At 40.8% G+C, this 19,501-nt stretch overlaps 1 protein-coding gene and 1 long non-coding RNA gene across 6 annotated transcripts; one reads left to right on the plus strand and one right to left on the minus strand.

Annotated features, from left to right (window-relative positions):
* Window positions 1-2,772: 2,772 nt before the first annotated feature.
* LOC116375821 (uncharacterized) lies at window positions 2,773-11,936 on the minus strand. 3 transcript variants are annotated; one of them, XR_004211220.1, is made up of 4 exons: window positions 11,785-11,936; window positions 10,921-10,980; window positions 10,566-10,756; window positions 2,773-3,823 (listed from the first exon to the last, which is right to left on the minus strand). It is a non-coding gene; the product is annotated as an uncharacterized LOC116375821 (long non-coding RNA). The 3 variants fall into 3 exon arrangements; XR_004211223.1 differs by lacking the exon at window positions 2,773-3,823 and adding an exon at window positions 8,775-8,826; XR_004211221.1 differs by lacking the exon at window positions 2,773-3,823 and adding an exon at window positions 9,620-9,669.
* On the plus strand, window positions 10,666-17,560 carry LOC116375813 (zinc finger protein 883-like). 3 transcript variants are annotated; one of them, XR_004211206.1, is made up of 3 exons: window positions 10,666-10,855; window positions 13,199-13,352; window positions 14,987-17,560. XR_004211206.1 is itself a non-coding variant. In XM_031833553.1 (3 exons), exons 1-3 carry the CDS (start codon window positions 12,284-12,286, stop codon window positions 16,597-16,599), a joined length of 1,788 nt encoding a protein of 595 aa, XP_031689413.1. In that variant the 5' UTR covers window positions 12,072-12,283; the 3' UTR covers window positions 16,600-17,560. The 3 variants fall into 3 exon arrangements, 2 of the variants coding, with proteins under 2 accessions (XP_031689413.1, XP_031689416.1); XM_031833553.1 differs by lacking the exon at window positions 10,666-10,855 and adding an exon at window positions 12,072-12,292 and having other exon boundaries at window positions 13,199-13,364; XM_031833556.1 differs by lacking the exon at window positions 10,666-10,855 and adding an exon at window positions 12,073-12,292.
* The last annotated feature ends 1,941 nt before the right edge of the window (window positions 17,561-19,501 follow it).

Raw genomic sequence — 19,501 nt, forward strand, 5'->3', positions numbered from 1 at the left:
AGCTTCTTCAGGCAGAAGTTTGCATCCTGTAGCTCCAACTCCAAAAAGTTCTGGGACACTGTGAAGTCCATGGAGAACAAGAGCACCTCCTCCCAGCTGCCCACTGCACTGAGGCTAGGTAACACGGTCACCACTGATAAATCCATGATTATCGAAAACTTCAATAAGCATTTCTCAACAGCTGGCCATGCCTTCCGCCTGGCTACTTCAACCTCGGCCAACAGCTCCGCCCCCCCCGCAGCTCCTCGCCCAAGCCTCTCCAGGTTCTCCTTTACCCAAATCCAGATAGCAGATGTTCTGAAAGAGCTGCAAAACCTGGACCCGTACAAATCAGCTGGGCTTGACAATCTGGACCCTCTATTTCTGAAACTATCTGCCACCATTGTCGCAACCCCTATTACCAGCCTGTTCAACCTCTCTTTCATCTCGTCTGAGATCCCCAAGGATTGGAAAGCTGCCGCAGTCATCCCCCTCTTCAAAGGGGGAGACACCCTGGACCCAAACTGTTACAGACCTATATCCATCCTGCCCTGCCTATCTAAGGTCTTCGAAAGCCAAGTCAACAAACAGGTCACTGACCATCTCGAATCCCACCGTACCTTCTCCGCTGTGCAATCTGGTTTCCGAGCCGGTCATGGGTGCACCTCAGCCACACTCAAGGTACTAAACGACATCATAACCGCCATCGATAAAAGACAGTACTGTGCAGCCGTCTTCATCGACCTCGCCAAGGCTTTCGACTCTGTCAATCACCATATTCTTATCGGCAGACTCAGTAGCCTCGGTTTTTCGGATGACTGCCTTGCCTGGTTCACCAATTACTTTGCAGACAGAGTTCAGTGTGTCAAATCGGAGGGCATGCTGTCCGGTCCTCTGGCAGTCTCTATGGGGGTGCCACAGGGTTCAATTCTCGGGCCGACTCTTTTCTCTGTGTATATCAATGATGTTGCTCTTGCTGCGGGCGATTCCCTGATCCACCTCTACGCAGACGACACCATTCTATATACTTTCGGCCCGTCTTTGGACACTGTGCTATCTAACCTCCAAACAAGCTTCAATGCCATACAACACTCCTTCCGTGGCCTCCAACTGCTCTTAAACGCTAGTAAAACCAAATGCATGCTTTTCAACCGGTCGCTGCCTGCACCTGCATGCCCGACTAGCATCACCACCCTGGATGGTTCCGACCTAGAATATGTGGACGTCTATAAGTACCTAGGTGTCTGGCTAGACTGCAAACTCTCCTTCCAGACTCATATCAAACATCTCCAATCGAAAATCAAATCAAGAGTCGGCTTTCTATTCCGCAACAAAGCCTCCTTCACTCAAGCCGCCAAGCTTACCCTAGTAAAACTGACTATCCTACCGATCCTCGACTTCGGCGATGTCATCTACAAAATGGCTTCCAACACTCTACTCAGCAAACTGGATGCAGTCTATCACAGTGCCATCCGTTTTGTCACTAAAGCACCTTATACTACCCACCACTGCGACTTGTATGCTCTAGTCGGCTGGCCCTCGCTACATATTCGTCGCCAGACCCACTGGCTCCAGGTCATCTACAAGTCTATGCTAGGTAAAGCTCCGCCTTATCTCAGCTCACTGGTCACGATGGCAACACCCATCCGTAGCACGCGCTCCAGCAGGTGTATCTCACTGATCATCCCTAAAGCCAACACCTCATTTGGCCGCCTTTCGTTCCAGTACTCTGCTGCCTGTGACTGGAACGAATTGCAAAAATCGCTGAAGTTGGAGACTTTCATCTCCCTCACCAACTTCAAACATCAGCTATCTGAGCAGCTAACCGATCGCTGCAGCTGTACATAGTCTATTGGTAAATAGCCCACCCTTTTCACCTACCTCATCCCCGTACTGTTTTTATTTATTTACTTTTCTGCTCTTCTGCACACCAATATCTCTACCTGTACATGACCATCTGATCTTTTATCACTCCAGTGTTAATCTGCAAAATTGTAATTATTTGCCTACCTCCTCATGCCTTTTGCACACATTGTATATAGACCCCCCCTTCGTTTTCTACTGTGTTATTGACTTGTTAATTGTTTACTCCATGTGTAACTCTTTGTTGTATGCTCACACTGCTATGCTTTATCTTGGCCAGGTCGCAGTTGCAAATGAGAACTTGTTCTCAACTAGCCTACCTGGTTAAATAAAGGTGAAATAAAAAAATAAATAAATAAAAAATAATGTTTCAACAATACTCTGTGTATTCATGTATTCAATAGATTAATAATTAAAACCATTATCTGATCAACTTCTGCTTATCACATTAATTTTAAAATGTACTTTTATAAAAAATGAATTATTATAGATTTTAAGGAGCATAGGCCTCTTGTATAATTTTTGTTGGTCCTAAAGATGTTAACATTTCTTTTTAAAACCCTTCATCAGGTTTTACTGGCGCTTATGAGACATAAGGAAGTGTGGTCAAAAATACTATAAATGATGTTGTTGCATTTGTTTTCAATGATTTTAATGGACCCAAATTAGAGGTGTGGACTAAATTAATAAAATATTTGGTTTAATGATACTGTTTAATATTTATTGTGGCCAACAGGACAAAGCTATTCCGTTCCCCTCCACCCTCCCGGAATCAGGTTTTACTGTCGCTTATGAGACATAAGGAAGTGTGGTCAAAAGTACTATTAGTGTGGTCAAATGATGTTGTTGCATTTGTTTTCAATGATTTTAATGGGTATATCTTTCAACTTTCCTTGTTGTACAGAACCAGTCAAACGTTTGTCCTTAATCATTACAGGGCTTTTCTTTATTTGACTGTTTTCTACATTGTAGGATAATAGTGAAGACATCAAAACTATGGAATAACACATATGGAATAATGTTGTAAGCAAAATATATGTTCAATTTTTCAAGGTAGCCACCCTGTGCCTTGATGACAGCTTTGCACACTCTTGGTATAATCTCAACCAACTTCATGAGGTAGTGACCTGGAATGCTTTTCCAACATTCTTGAAGGAGATGTCGTGGAGGATCGTTACAAAATATAACACTTGCAACAACTTGTGAATTAAATATAGGCTTTTAATACAAACATATCAGAAGCCTAGATGGTCCGCGGAACACACACTTTTCCAGAGCACTGGCTGATTTATACACATACAACATATGAGTCCATCCCACATGCAAATGGAGTTACTTCCCTCAGTCCATCTGCCACCATTATATCCCAATCTGTGCATCCTGCTTGTTCAGCTCGATAACGCCCATATCTGCTTTCAGTCAAGTTATAATGGTGACAGGACCTCTTCATGTCACAAAAATAATACATGCCCATCTTATCCTATGGCCCCCTTATGTTTGGCTTGTCCTTATTAGGACTAGTAGACTTTGTGTCTCTTCTGTTCATGTCCTAAAAATATATGCCCTATGTCTATAGTCCATCAGTTGGTCATTTGGCTGACCCCCTCCTTTGTATGTCCCTCTGACCTTGGTATGTCCAGCTGTCCTATGCTCTCATGGCCTTACTTTGGCTTCCTGTCCTATACAAAAGACAATGCATTTTACCAGAATGGCAAATGCACTCGTAAGTGTATCTTTCTCTTGTGGTACAGTATTATGTTTCTTCCTATATGTACATCTTGCTCCCACAGAGTTCCCACATATGCTGAGCCCTTTTTGGCAGCTTTTCCTTCACTCTGCGGTCCAGCTCATCCCAAACCATCTCAATTGGTTTGAGATCTGGTGATTGTAGATGCCAGGTCATCTGATGCAGCACTCCATCACTCTCATTCTTGGTCAAATAGCCCTTACACAGCCTGGAGGTGTGTTTTGGGTCATTGTCCTGTTGAAAAACAATGATAGTCCCACTAAGCGCAAACCAGATGGGATGGCGTATTGCTGCAGAATGCTGTGGTAGCCATACTGGTTAAGTGTGCACCTTGAATTCTAAATAAATCACAGACAGTGTCACCAGCAAAGCACCACCACACCGTAACACCTCCCTGTTTCACGGTGGGATCCACACATGCAGAGATCATCTGTTCACCTATTCAGAGGGGTTGGGTTAAATGTAGAAGACACATTTCAGTTGAATACATTCTGTTGGACAACTGACTAGGTATCCCCCTTATTCTGCGTCTCACAATGATGTTTGGAACCAAAAATCAAAATCTGGACTCATCAGACCAAAGAACAGATTTCCACCGGTCTAATGTCCATTGCTCGTGTTTCTTGGCCCAAGCAAGTCTCTAATTCTTATTGGTGTCCTTTAGTAGTGGTTTCTTGCCTGCAATTGGACCATGAAGGTCTGATTCACACAGTCTCCTCTGAACAGTTGATGTTGAGATGTGTCTGTTACTTGAACTCTGAAGCATTTATTTGGGCTGCAATTTGAGGTGCAGTTAATTACCGATTTCTGAGTCTGGTACCTCTAATGAACTTATCCTCTGCAGCAGAGGTAACTCTTTCCTGTGGCGGTCCTCAAGAGTGCAAGTTTCATCATAGCGCTCAATGGTTTTTGTGATTGCACTTTCTGGATTGAATGACCTTCATGTCTTAAAGTCATGATGGACTGTCGTTTCTCTTTGCTTATTTGAGCTGTTCTTGCCATAATATAGACTTGGTATTTTACCAAATAGGACTGTCTTCTGTATATCAACCCTCAAAAGTTGTCGGGATGTCACGTGTCCTACTTTTACCAATACACTCCTAACAACCAACTCGTTACGAAATGTATATTGATCAAATAAGCCAGAAGCCAGATTTTGGGCCCAGTTATCCCTCTTGCTTCTCCTCTTCTGCGCTGTTTGATAGGAAATGACTGGTATATGAAATATGGTGAAAACTAGCGCATGCCCTACCAGCCAATGCTCTTAGATTTGCGGGTCGTTTTGAACGAGTGAACATTAAAGGAACAAAAGATATTCGAGGGATGCACCCAAACCCGAGGTTAAGACTCATTTTAAATTCCTTATATTAGGCAAAGCAGACAGTACCATTTTTTTAATTTACAGATAGCCAGGGGCTCAATCCAACACTCAGACATCATTTACAAACAAAGCATTTGTGTCTAGTCAGTCCACCAGATCGGAGGCAGTAGGGACGACCAGGCATGTTCTCTTGATAAATATGTGAATTGGACAATTTTCCTGTCCTGCTAAGCATTCAAAATGTAATGAGTACTTTTGGGTGTCAGGAAAATGTATGGAGTAAAAAGGTCATTATTTTCTTTAGCGATGTAGTGAAGTAAAAGTTGTCAAAAATATGAATAGTAAAGTACAGATACACAAGAAAACGACTTATGTAGTGCTTTAAGTATTTTTACTTCAGTACTTCACACCACTGGTAACCAAATAACTAGGGCTTTACATGCACACTAATCATTTCCTATTAAACTGATTATGGCAGAAGGCCAAGTATGGCATTAGTCATGTAAACATCTTACTCTGCTGATCTTAATTGGTGTAAGGTCATAACCGAAGTAAGGATACGCCTTTAAAAACACCTGGTTTTCTGAGAATTCTTTAGAATGATTAGGACATGTAAACACTTTAATCAGAGTTATAGAGGTGTATTTAATCTGTGTATGTGCTAACACAAGCAGCGCCAGCTAACTTCTTTTGACTGAGTTCAGGAAAAACTAAAAGTATACAGTTTAGAAATTGTTTTCACAAACTTTTTTCTCCAAACTCAGAATTAAATATGCTTTTATAAAAATTACACGGTCGCTGTGGTGGTACGTTTGATCCTCGACCCAGTCAGCACTGAGGATACAGGCAGAAACTCCTGTACAGTAGAAGGCTACAATAATCTCAACTTTCCTGTGTTGTCTGTGGGGGAACAATTGTCTTTGAAGGAAGCAGCTGTAGGAATCATAGTGTATGTTCTGATTCTCATCCTCTGGCTTTATGTGGTTCAGGTGAGTGAGAGGAATTAACCCCTTTTCATATTCTGTTTTATAATCATTGATCTCAATATTAAACTTGATTTTAATTGATTAATTAATTAATCCAATCATCTGTTCATTTATTTATTCTTTCCATCATTTGCAAAAACAGGGAGAAGGCCTCCAAATCCACCTCTGACAGAAGAGACACAGCAGAGAATGGACTTGTGAGTCTGTTGGAATCAGCTGACTGACCACGGTATGTGTGAATCACCCATAGCTGCTTGGCAGAAAGTGGATTTTTCTGGTTTTCAGGGATAAAGCATTTTCAACCTAACTACCGTTTCTTTTGAAAAACGGAAGTGTGCTGAAAGACGGAAGTGTGCTGAAAAACGGAAGTGTGCTGACAAACGGAAGTGTGCTGACAAACGGTAGTGTGCTGACAAACGGTAGTGTGCTGACAAACGGAAGTGTGCTGACAAACGGTAGTGTGCGCTCTGCTCAGGCATCTTTCTATGCCAATGACTGTGGCGTTACTGTATTTTTCAACCGTAATGTTATGTCTTCTTTCCCCATCAGCGAGACGCTAGTCCAATTTATGTCAACGGCTCAGACATGGCCATGACCCCTTCTGCAGCACAGACAGCAGACACAGATGATCAGGATGATGTTCACAACATCAGTATTCACCACAGAAACCAGGAAGTGCCTCTATATTCCATCGTCCAACTGCCTCAACCCCAGAAATAGGTTGGGTTCTTCTATGTGTGTATTGGCAGTTTTGAAAATAAATTAAAAAGGTGCATACTGCCGTCATCTGTGCTGGAGTCTGTATCGTCTGAACAGGTGCAAAGTCAAGGTTGGTGATTTCCTGCCACCTGCAGTCATGGAATGTTTGCTCAGGAGTATAATTCATTAGCAGACCCTTCATGCTGACCTGGATATACTTTTTTTAATCCTTCCTGAACTCAAGTCCCACCTAGTCGACTACTTCAAAATGGTGAAAACCCTCAATGCTGCTGTCCATGCTAAAATAGGCTTTGGTCCAAGTGCTCCCTCTACCTACCTCTATGGTTTGAGTCAGCTGTTGACGGCTGTTGTGTTGAGATGCCAGTAGAGAGCACTGTGGTCCAATTATATCGTAGGATTTTAATAGGGATATTTTACAACGCTCCTTCTTGTAGAATAGCTTGACTGACTTAAACCCTTGGCTTCTAGAAGGAACATAGGCCTCTTGTATAATAAGTGCTCCATAAGAAGTTAATAGATTCGTTGAAAAGCCCTTTACTGACATGTTGGTTGTCAGGAGAAGACATGACAGGAAGACAGCTCTTCATCACCATTTTAGCCTCTGTACATCTGGATGGTGTCAACCACAGACCTCAGACTTTGTTTCACACATCCAATAAGGTATTCTATCAAAACTCTCGCTCTCTCTTCACTCTGTAAGTACACTTGATAATAACTTATACCCTACCGTTCAACTTTTTATTGGTGATTTGTTCTGCAGAATGAAAGCTTGCATGTAAATCCAAATGTAAAATAGACATCTGTAGTGTGGTGTAATTTATTTTGTTATGTTGAGTTGAATTATGTTTAGTTGAATTACGTAGAAGAGACCAGGATATATTGTGTGCCTGAGTTCCAAAACAACAATGCTATAGTCATGATAATGAGAATAAAATAAGTTTGAAACAATTGATGGAGAAACATGTCTTACAGGAGCGACACATTTGCTACAATAAGTGACCACCCGCCCCTCCCGTGCTTAGTTGCAGTATGACGTGTAATCTACATAATATTAACCATCTACAGTCGTGGCCAAACGTTTTGAGAATGACACAAATATGAATTTCCATAAAGTTTGCTGCTTCAGTGTCTTTAGATATTTTTGTCAGATGTTTAATATGGAAAACTGAAGTAAAACTAAAACTACAAGCATTTCATAAGTGTCAAAGGCTTATGTTGACAATTACATGAGGTTGATGCAAAGAGTCAATATTTGCAGTGTTGACCCTTCTTTTTCAAGACCTCTGCAATCCGCCCTGGCATGCTGTCAATTAACTTCTGGGCCACATCCATTCTGGCATAATCAATGCTTGGAGTTTGTCAGAATTTGTGGGTATTTGTTTGTCCATCCGCCTCTTGAGGATTGACCACAAGTTCTAAATGGGAATATGGTCTGGGGAGTTTCCTGGCCATGGAACCAAAATATCGACATTTTGTTCCCCGAGCCACTTAGTTATCACTTTTGCCTTATGACAAGGTGCTCCATCATGCTGGAAAAGGCATTGTTCGTCACTGAGAAGTTGCTCTCGGAGGATGTGTTGGTACCATTCTTTATTCATGGCTGTGTTCTTAGGCAAAATTGTGAGTGAGCCCACTCCCTTGGCTGAGAAGCAACCCCACACATGAATGGTCTCAGGATGCTTTACTGTTGGCATGACACAGGACTGATGGTAGCGCTCACCTTGTCTTCTCCGTACAAGCTTTTTTCCGGATGCCCCAAACAATCGGAAAGAGGATTCATCAGAGAAGATGACTTTACCCCAGTCCTCAGCAGTCCAATCCCTGTACCTTTTGCAGAATATCAGTCTGTCCCTGATGTTTTTCCTGGAGAGAAAATGGCTTCTTTGCCTCACTGTACATGCAGATGCACTCACACCTGCCTGCTGCCATTCCTGAGCAAGCTCTGTGCTGGTGGTGCCCCGACCCCGCAGCTGAATCAACATTAGGAGACGGTCCTGGCGCTTGCTGGACTTTCTTGGGCGCCCTGAAGCCTTCTTCACAACAATTGAACTGCTCTCCTTGAAGTTCTTGGTGATCCGATAAATGGTTGATTTAGGTACAATCTTACTGGCAATGGTTCCAAGCACCACCCTCCTGAAGCTTCCAGTCTGTTATTCAAACTCAATCAGCATGACAGTGATCTCCAGCCTTGTCCTCGTCAACACTCACACCTGTGTTAACGAAAGAATCACTGACATGTCAGCTGGTCCGTTTGTGGCAGGGCTGAAATGCAGTGGAAATGTTTTTGGGGATTCAGTTCATTTGCATGGCAAAGAGGGACTTTGCAATTCATCTGATCACTCTTCATAACATTCTGGAGTATATGCAAATTGCCATCACACAAACTGAGGCAGCAGACTTTGTGAAAATTAATATTTGTCATTCTCAAAACTTTTGGCAATGACTGTACTCTATTAAAGGGGGCACTGATCTGTAGGCCTATGTGACATGTGTGACATCATTAGTTGCCATGCATCAAAAAGATCATGCATCATGCATGTTAATATCTTAATAATGTGTCAAAATATACAGTACCAGTCAAAAGTATTAGAACACCTACTCATTCAATGGTTTTTCTTTATTTTTTACTATTTTCTACATTGTGGAATAGTAGTGAATACATAACTATGAAATAACACATGGAATCATATAGTGAGCAAAAAAGTGTTAAACAAATCAAAGTATATTTTTGATTCTTCAAAGTAGCCACCCTTTGCCTTAAAGACTGCTTTGCACACTCTTGGCATTCTCTCAACCAGCTTCATGAGGAATGACAGAGTGATTCATTCCTCATGAAGCTGGAGAGAATGCCAACAGTTTTGAAGGATTCCTATATATGCTGAGCACTTGTTGGCTGATTTTCCTTCACTCTGCGGTCCAGCTCATCCCAAACCATCTCAATTGGGTTGAGGTTGGATGATTGTAGAGGCCCGGTCATCTGATGCAGCACTCCATCACTCTTCTTATTGGTCAAATAGCCCTGATACAACCTGGAGGTGTGTTGGGTCATTGTCCTGTTGAAAAACAAATGATAGTCCCACTAAGCACAAACCAGATGGCATGGCGTATCGCTGCAGAATGCTGTGGTAGCCATGCTGGTTAAGTGTATCTTGAATTCTAAATAAATTACCGATAGTATCGCCTGGAAAGCACCCCCACACCACCTCCTCCTCCTCCATGCTTCATGTTGGGAAGCACATATGTGGAGATCATCTGTTCACCAACTGTGTCTCACAAAGACACGGCGGTTGGAACCAAACATCTCAAATGTGGACTCCTCAGACCAAAGGACAAATTTCCAACGGTCTAATGTCCATTGCTCGTGTTTCTTGGCCCAAGCAAGTCTCCTCTTCTTATTGGTGTCCTTTGGTAGTGGTTTCTTTGTAGCAATTCGACCATGAAGGCCTGATTCACGCAGTCTCCTCTGAACTGTTTACGTTAAGATTTGTCTGTAAATTGAACTCTCCAAAGCATGTATTTGGGCGGCAATCTGAGGTGCAGTTAACTCTAATGAACTTATCCTCTGCAGCAAAGGTAACTCTGGGTCTTCCTTTCCTGTGGGGGTCCTGATGTGAGCCAGTTTCATCATAGCGCTTGATAGTTTTTGCGACTGCACCTGCAGAAACTTTCATAGTTCTTGACATTTTGACTGACCTTCATGTCTTAAAGTAATGATGGACTGTCATTTCTCTTTGCTTATTTGAGCTGTTCTTGCCATAATATGGACTTGGTCTTTTACCAAATAGAGCTATGTTCTGTATACCATCCCTACCTTAACACAACTGGAACCCAAAAGAGTTCTCCTATGGGGACAGCTGAAGAACCCATTTGGAATCCTGTTTTCTAAGAGACTACCCTGCATGTGTCACAGGTGTAACCAAGGTCTTATAATGAGTGACATAATCCTCACCTCGTCCATGGAGGCTACACTGTTGATCCTGGCAACGGCTCAAAGGTTCTGAGCACGGTTGCTAGGCGATGGTCCAGGGTGGAGAGGGGCCACAGGAATAGAGGATCATGAAAAAGTCCCTCATGACATCAGACTGTACTGGGGCAGGGAGAGGAGACGCAGACAGACACAGGAGGGTAGAGTGACGGATCCTAGAGAAGGAGAAAGAGAGCGAGAGAGAGAGAAATGAAGTGAAAGTTGAGAAAGAAGAGGAATAAATTATATTTCATTTATCATGTTCTCTCCTCTAGGTGAGTATATATATTCATGATAACACAACTTATGTCTTAATTTTTAATCATGTACCATGTTATACCTGCAGCACTGCTCCAGAGGTGTCAGGATAGAGGGTTCATCTGTAGAGTGACGTCCAAACCTGTAGTCAGCACACACACAGTGTCAATGTTACAATCAACTAACGTTAGTTAAACCTGTAGTCAGCACACAGACCGTTCGTTAGCTAACATTCGAGGGCTGACTGTTCTCTATTTGTGCAGAGTAAAAATAAAATGTTGATAATTTGTGTAGTCTTACTACTGCAGTAGGCTACTGCTTGTCCATGTGCTAGCTACGAGAGAAACGTGAAAGCATTCAGGCAGCAGAGATGAGCTTGTCATTAGCTAGCGAACGTTTGCTTTATAGCTACAATATAGCTTTGTTTGTTATTTTGAAATTGGATCTTTATTGTTTATTTATTGTATACAAGTTATATACATAGACAGAAGGGAGTTAGTTATAAATACAGTATATTTGACTGTAGTTTAGAAGAAAGACTTACGCAGGGGTGTAAAGTACTTAAGTACAAATACTTTAAAGTACTACTTTAGTAGTTTTTGGGTGTATCTGTACTTTACTTTACTATGTATATATTTGACAACTTTCACTTCACTACATCCCACAAGAAAATAATGTAATTTTCCCTAAAGCCCAAAAGTCCAAATTACATTTTGAATTCTTAGCAGGACCGAAAATGGTTCAATGCGCACACTTATCAAGAGAACATCCCTGGTCATCCCTACTAACTCTGCTCTGGCAGACTCAATAAACAGAAATTATTTGTTTGTAAATGCTGTCTGACTATCCGGCTATCCGTACATTTGAAAAAACAAGAAAATTGTGCCGCCTGGTTTGCTTAGTATAAGAACATTTTAATTATTCATACTTATATTTGAACAATTACCTCAAAGTTGTATCTTTCCATAATTCCTCTCCGTGTAAATAGATTCCCACTAATATGACCTAATTGGCGGACAAGGACAATGTTGTTCGAGAACCAGACACTCCCTCGCGAGAGAGAAGCCTGTTGAGATCCTCCCTCTTTGCGCATGTGTTACAAGTGGCTGTCAGGTAAAAGTAGACGATATCAGACAACCGGATTCTTAGGGAAAGGGGGTGTTGAACGTTTTCTTCACTTTTATAGATCACGTCAAATTTTATCCAGGAACTTTCTGAAGTAATATTAGGCTACATGAGACGTTTATTTGTTCTAACTTATTTACGTTTTGATATTTAAATAGATGTTTGATTGCTCTGGTCTAGGGGCGCATCATTCGCAGCCTTGAGAATCGATTTTTTTCTCAGCAACTCCCTAGTCATTATCTGAACACTACAACAAAGTAGTTCAACTGTACTGTACCCTACAACATGTCATGTCATACAAATAAACAATAGCTTCCACAATGGATCGGGTAAGTCTATATGCCTGCTGTGTTGTACAAAATGTCTAGGCCTAGTTTTCATCATCTTGGATCCTCCACATTCATGTGTTGGGTTTAAACGGCTGGACAAAAAAACATGACGGAAAAACTTGTTGGGATTTTTTTCTTCTTCAACAAAGTAGCCTACTACTACTACTATATCATGTTTAGGAATCTGTGACTGACCTAATTATCTCTCCTTCCTCCCAAAGTGTTCACATTCCTTCACTGATTTCGAACACATTGTCCATTATTTGACCAGATACTCAAGTGGCCGCTCAAACAAAGAAAAGAAATGTCTTTTAAAAATGGAAGGAAATCGGAAAAAGGCCAGATCAGGTGGGACCATTATAGCCAACGAGAGGGCAGACATGCGTGTTGCCACAGAGTCTAACTTCTATTTAGCATTTACATTTATGTAGGATTAGGCATAACGCTAGAAGTGTTGTTAAGGTTAGGGTTAAAATCACATGTTAATAAGGACAATGGTAGAAATGGGCGTGGTTTATGGCTTTGTTTGCGGTAACTAGTGACGACAAGTCACTACTACCATATAAAGTGTCCTACTTTTATCAATACACTCCTGACTACCTAATCTTTATGAAATGTATATTCGATCAAATGAGGCAGAAGCCAGATTCTGGGCCCAGTTATCCCTCTCGCTTCACCTCTTCATCGCTGTTTGAAAGGAAATGACTGGTATGAGATATATGGTGGAAACTAGCCCATGCCTCCACCAATCTAATGCTCTTCGATTAGTGGGAAGTAGTGAACGATTCAGCATTTGAGGAAAAAGGAGATATCCTAGGGATGCACCCAAAATCAGAGGTTTGGAATAAATTAATAAAATATTTGGTTTAATGTTAATCAATATAGGATACTTATTGTGGCCAACAGGACAAAGCTTGCCCGCCCCACTTCACCCCCCTGGAGTCCCCAGGTTTAATGTCTCCCTGTACTTTACTGCTGGGTCTGGTCGACTGCAGGAAAACACCGGGGCAGAGTGGAACTGAGACAGGAGAAGAGGAACATGGAGATGTGATTTCATTACGTAAGAACCATGGTGTGTGGATGAGACTACAGTCTGCTTCAGTAACAAATAATTGATTTAAGCATATATTGATACAAATATCTGGTCGATTTTAAGAAGTGTAACTTGGTAAAAAAAAACACAAAAAAACGTTTGATTTCACATTTTAACATTCTGTCATAAAGAGCAAGTGCTCAACTAAATACAAAACAAGTTTCTCATCTCAAGAGGTTACATAGAAATAAATACTATAGTAGGTGCCAAATAAAGTAACCGGGTTGACTTAACAGGGGACGACTGAAAACAACAAAACCGCTGGATTACATGGCTAAAATAGGCCTTTAAATCGGCCATGAATCTGCTTGTGACATGAGGAATGGATCTAGTATTGTGCAACAGGGAGTAGCAATTGAATGCAGTCTTCAGCAATAAAGTTATTGTTAAAACGTTTCTAGCATGTCTGGGTAAAAGGGTTGACTTGTTCAGTTTTCCACCACAAAACAGCAGTAAATTGATAAAGAGTAGAACCAGCTCACCTGCTTTTACGCTGATTTGACTATTAGATGTTCAATGTTTCTTATGCAAAAAAAAATAAAAAATAATCTATAATTCTCCCCCCAAAAATTTAAAGAATAGTTTAACCATATTAAAAAGAGAGTTCAGTTCATGTAACAGGGTAGACCTTAAAATGAGGGACAGACGTAAATTAATTACTAATCACATGAAATAAATCATGTTCAGAAATGACTGTCAAAGTAACCAAATAACTAGGACTTTACATGCACACTAATCATTTCCTATTAAACTGATTATGGCAGTAGGATGAGTATGTCATTAGTCATGTAAACATCTTACTCTGCTGATCTTAATTGGTGTAAGGTCATAACCGAAGTAAGGATACGCCTTTATAAACACCTGGTTTTCTGAGAATTCTTTAGAATGATTAGGACATGTAAACACTTTAATCAGAGTTATAGAGGTGTATTTAATCTGTGTATGTGCTAACACAAGCAGCGCCAGCTAACTTCTTTTGACCGAGTGCAGTGAGTTCAGGAAAAACTGAAAGTATGCTGCTTTATTAATCTGAACTCAATCAAATATGCTTAAAATAACATGTTCGCTGTTGTAGAAAGTTTATTTTGATCGCCTATTTTTTGCATTTATCAAAGTCCCGTCAGGCAGCCTGATTTCAGATGTGTCCATGTAAACAGGTTTAGTAGGGAAATTGTTCTTCTTTCCAAGCTTGTCAATGTTTAAATCAAACTCCTATACTAATTGATTATTCACAATAGTCATATTATTCTGTGCTTGTAACCGTACTCAATGATGGTAAACCTACGAGTAATTATTGTATTAGGTGGGTTAAAATCTTACTAGAAGTTTTGATGGAGGGACCTGTCAAAATGCTGAATTGTGTCACTTTAGCAAGTCTTTACTCATATAAAAAAATCCAATTAATCAAATACTCCATCCATGTGTTCTGTATTAAATGACACTTTATTTAATATAACAGAGATTTAAAATGGAATATTGGTGCACAATTATTACTGGAAAAATATCAGAAGGACGCAAAAGGCATTCATTTAATGGAAATACCGATCTGTTTATGGACCCATATTTGCAGAACTTAATGATTAAATGTCTTTGTTTCACAGGAGACATCCCTCATCGTTGCTCTCTCAGTGGGAGGGGCTTATCATCTGGGGAGCCTCGACAACATCATGATGCTGACAAGAAAGAGCAGAGTCTCTCCAGATCAGAACACCTCAAGAAACACCAGCAAAGACTTTTAGGGAAGAAACCTCACCACTGCTGCTTTGACTGTGGGAAGAGTTTTGCTAAACAGAAGGAATTGATCATTCATGAGCGGATTCACAACGGTGAGAAACTGTACCACTGCTCTCAGTGTGGGAAGAGTTTAGCTGATTCTAAAACCTTAAATTCTCATCAGAAAATTCATACAGGGGAGATACCGTACCCCTGCTTTGATTGTGGGAAATACCTCAATCAATCAGGAGCACAGACAACACACAAACACGTATACTCAAGAGAGAAACCTTATAGCTGTGATCAGTGTGGGAAGAGCTTTAATAAATCAGGACACCTGACTATACACCAACGCATACACACAGGAGAGAAGCCTTATAGCTGTGATCGGTGTGGGAAGAGCTTCAGTCGATCAGGAGACCTGACTAGACACCAACGCATACACACAGGAGAGAAGCCTTATCGCTGTGATCAGTGTGGGAAGAGCTTCAATAATTCAGGACAACTGACTACACACCAACGCATACACACAGGAGAGAAGCCTTATAGCTGTGATCAGTGTGGGAAGAGCTTCATTCGATCAGGAGACCTGACTACACACAAACGCCTACACACAGGAGAGAAGCCTTACAGCTGTGATCAGTGTGGGAAGAGCTTCAATCAGTCAGGACACCTGACTTTACACCAACGCATACACACAGGAGAGAAGCCTTATAGCTGTGATCAGTGTGGGAAGAGCTTTGCTCGAGATTTCACTCTGACTACACACCAGCGAACACACAGAGGAGATAAGCCTTATAGCTGTGATCAGTGTGGGAAGAGCTTTGCTCGAGATTCCACCCTGACGACACACCAACGCATACACACAGGAGAGAAGCCTTACAGCTGTGACCAGTGTGGGAAGAGCTTCAATCATTCAGGATCCCTGATTATACACCAACGCATACACACAGGAGAGAAGCCTTATAGCTGTGATCAGTGTGGGAAAAGCTTCAATCATTCAGGATCCCTGACTGAACACCAACGCATACACACAGGAGAGAAGCCTTATAGCTGTGATCGGTGTGGGAAGAGCTTCAATCATTCAGGATCACTGACTACACACAAACGCATACACACAGGAGAGAAGCCATATAGCTGTGATCAGTGTGGGAAGAGCTTCAATCAATCCGGAGACCTGACTACACACCAACGCCTACACACAGGAGAGAAGCCATATAGCTGTGATCGGTGTGGGAAGAGCTTCAATCAGTCAGGACACCTGACTATACACCAACGCATACACACAGGAGAGAAGCCTTATAGCTGTGATCAGTGTGGGAAGAGCTTCATTCAATCAGTAGAGCTGACTAGACACCAGCGAATACACACTGGAGAGAAATCTTACTCCTGTCTTTGTGGAAAGTGGTTTGCTCATTCAGGGTCACTGATAAAACACCAGAAAGCACAAACATGTTTTCTTTCATCTCCTTCCTCTCTGGCACCGGTTCCAGATCCCTAAATACAGTTTCAACAGACAACATCTTGTGAAGAGTCATCCATCTCCCCTTCTCTAACAGTTTACTAAGTCTGATTACCATGGTAACCTGTGTAGCATGATATGCAGCTCTGGATCAATCTGTATCAAGCGTCTTGAAGTAGGAGTGGTGTGTGTGTGGTGGGGTGTTCAGAGCTGTATCTATTTCATTAACTCCTACTATCCATTAAATAATGTAGAATAATGTTTCAAAAATGGTATGTGCATATTCATGTGTGATGGAAATGTTGTCTGAAGAGAGAGCCTTGAATTGTACATCATGTCTCATACAAACATTGGTTCCTGTAGGTGATGGGTAGAGATATGAGGGGGAGAAGGTCATGACCCCCTCAGACCTTTTGGCAGAAGGCCCAGTATATGTTCTATATGTTAAGATCGGAGACGGTTCCAGTCACATGCAGGATCCAAACGTTAATGATGAATAATGTAAATCATGCAAATATAACTTGTCTGTGTAAACAGTATATAAGAGGACTAACGGGACTGCCCCGAAAGAGCTCCTGACCGACGTGTACTATGGTGCATTAAGTTTGTTGGAATCTCTCCAGCTTGCTGATAATAAAGAATGATTCATTTCAGTTTTACTTTGAGGCCCTGGTGGTAATTTCCATGACACGTATTCAATACAAAAACAAATTATGTGTATGAGATGTGTCGCGCTGCATGAGGCACTGACTGATACTGAGGCACTGACTGGCACTGATACTGACTACCTTTTTTTAAGGGATCTATGACCAACAGATGCATATCTGTATTCCCAGTCATGTGAAATCCATAGATTAGGGCCTCATTCATTTAGAACAGTTGACTGATTTCTTTATATGAACTGTGACTCAGTCAAATCGTACAAATTGTTGCATGTTGTGTTTCTGTTGTTTCAGTGTAATAATTATAGAAGAAACTAATTGAATAAATGAATGGGCCTCCTACTGTTTTAGGTGTTTTAGGGTCAGAACTCTTTCAACGTGACTTACACCCATCAGAGTATCTGTGCCCTGGAACAATTTAATGTCACAGGTAATATATAATATCTACAGGTAATATATAATATATACAGGTAATATATAATATATATAGGTAATATAAAATATCTACAGGTAATATATAATATATATAGGTAATATATAATATATATAGGTAATATAAAATATCTACAGGTAATATATAATATATACAGGTAATATATAATATATATAGGTAATATAAAATATCTACAGGTAATATATAATATATATAGGTAATATATAATATCTACAGGTAATATATAATATCTACTGGGAATATCTACAGGTAATATATAATATCTAATTCTAATTATTCATTAGAATCATTCAGAGCTGCAGGTGAAGGTGTCTTCCTCCACAGAGGAAAAGAAGAGAACACTGACCTGTTGCACCACCTGTCTTCTGACAACGTCTCACCAACCCAAATACCAAAATAACTACCTAGACCCAGTCAGCAGTAAGGATACAGACAGATACTCCTGTGCTGTAAACGGCCATGAGGATCTCCTCTCTCCTGTAGAGACTCTCACTGTCACGATGTGGCCCTTTGGGTGTAGATTGTTGCTCCTCCTCTCTCTCTCTCTCTCGTCAGGTTTTACAACTGTCATAAATACCTGGTAGAAACTCCCATGCAGTATTGAGGGAGAGTCTACAAGAGCAAAGAGCTTCTCTTTGTTCAAAACTCCTAATCCCCAAAATGGGAGAACTAAACAATTTCTATTTTTGAGAATGTGGGAATTGTCCGTGGACATTTAAAGAACAATCCTGTCGAAGTTGTTTGACACACAACTATATCTCTTAATGTGTACATTTCCCAGCTGTCAGGTTTACATATATATATATTGTGAAACGTATGTGATTAAACATGAAACTATTTGTGAAAAGATGTCATGTGATGTTAACCTTCTAAATGAGTGGTTTTCATATAAAGATTACAGTTGACGTTGGAAGTTTACACACACCTTAGACAAATACATTTAAACTCAGTTTTTCACAATTCATTACATTTAATCCTAGTAAAAATCCCCTGTCTTAGGTCAGTTAGGATCACCACTTTATTTTAAGAATGTGAAATGTCAGAATAATAGTAGAGAGAATTATTTATTTCAGCTTTTCTTTCATCACATTCCCAGTATGTCAGAAGTTTACATACACTCAATTAGTATTTGGTAGCATTGCCTTTACATTTTTTAATTTGGGTCAAACTTTTTGGGTAGCCTTCCACAAGCTTCCCACAATAAGTTGGGTGAATTTTGGCCCATTCCTCCTGACAGACCTGGTGTAACTGAGTCAGGTTTGTAGGTCTCCTTGCTCGCACACGCTTTTTCAGTTCTGCCCACAAATGTTCGATACGATTGAGGTCAGGAGTTTGTGATGGCCACTCTAATACCTTGACTTTGTTGTCCTTAAGCCATTTTGCCACAACATTTTTTTTCACCTTTATTTAACCAGGTAGGCTAGTTGAGAACAAGTTCTCATTTGCAACTGCGATCAGGCCAAGATAAAGCGCAATTCGACACATACAACAACACAGAGTTACACATGGAATAAACAAAACATACAGTCAATAATACAGTAGACCAAAAGAAAACAAAAAGTCTATATACAGTGAGTGCAAATGAGGTAAGTTAAGGAAATAAATAGGCCATGGTGGCAAAGTAATTACAATATAGCAATTAAACACTGGAATGGTAGATCGGCAGAACATGAATGTGCAGGAAGAGATACTGGGGGTGCAAAGGAGCAAAATAAATAAATAAATACCAGTATGGGGATGAGGTAGGTAGATGGGCTGTTTACAGATGGGCTCTGTACAGGTGCAGTGATCTGTAAGCTGCTCTGATAGCTGGTGCTTAAAGCTA

The sequence above is a fragment of the Oncorhynchus kisutch genome, linkage group LG1 (assembly GCF_002021735.2).
Source record: "Oncorhynchus kisutch isolate 150728-3 linkage group LG1, Okis_V2, whole genome shotgun sequence".
Classification (NCBI taxonomy): Eukaryota; Metazoa; Chordata; class Actinopteri; order Salmoniformes; family Salmonidae; genus Oncorhynchus; species Oncorhynchus kisutch.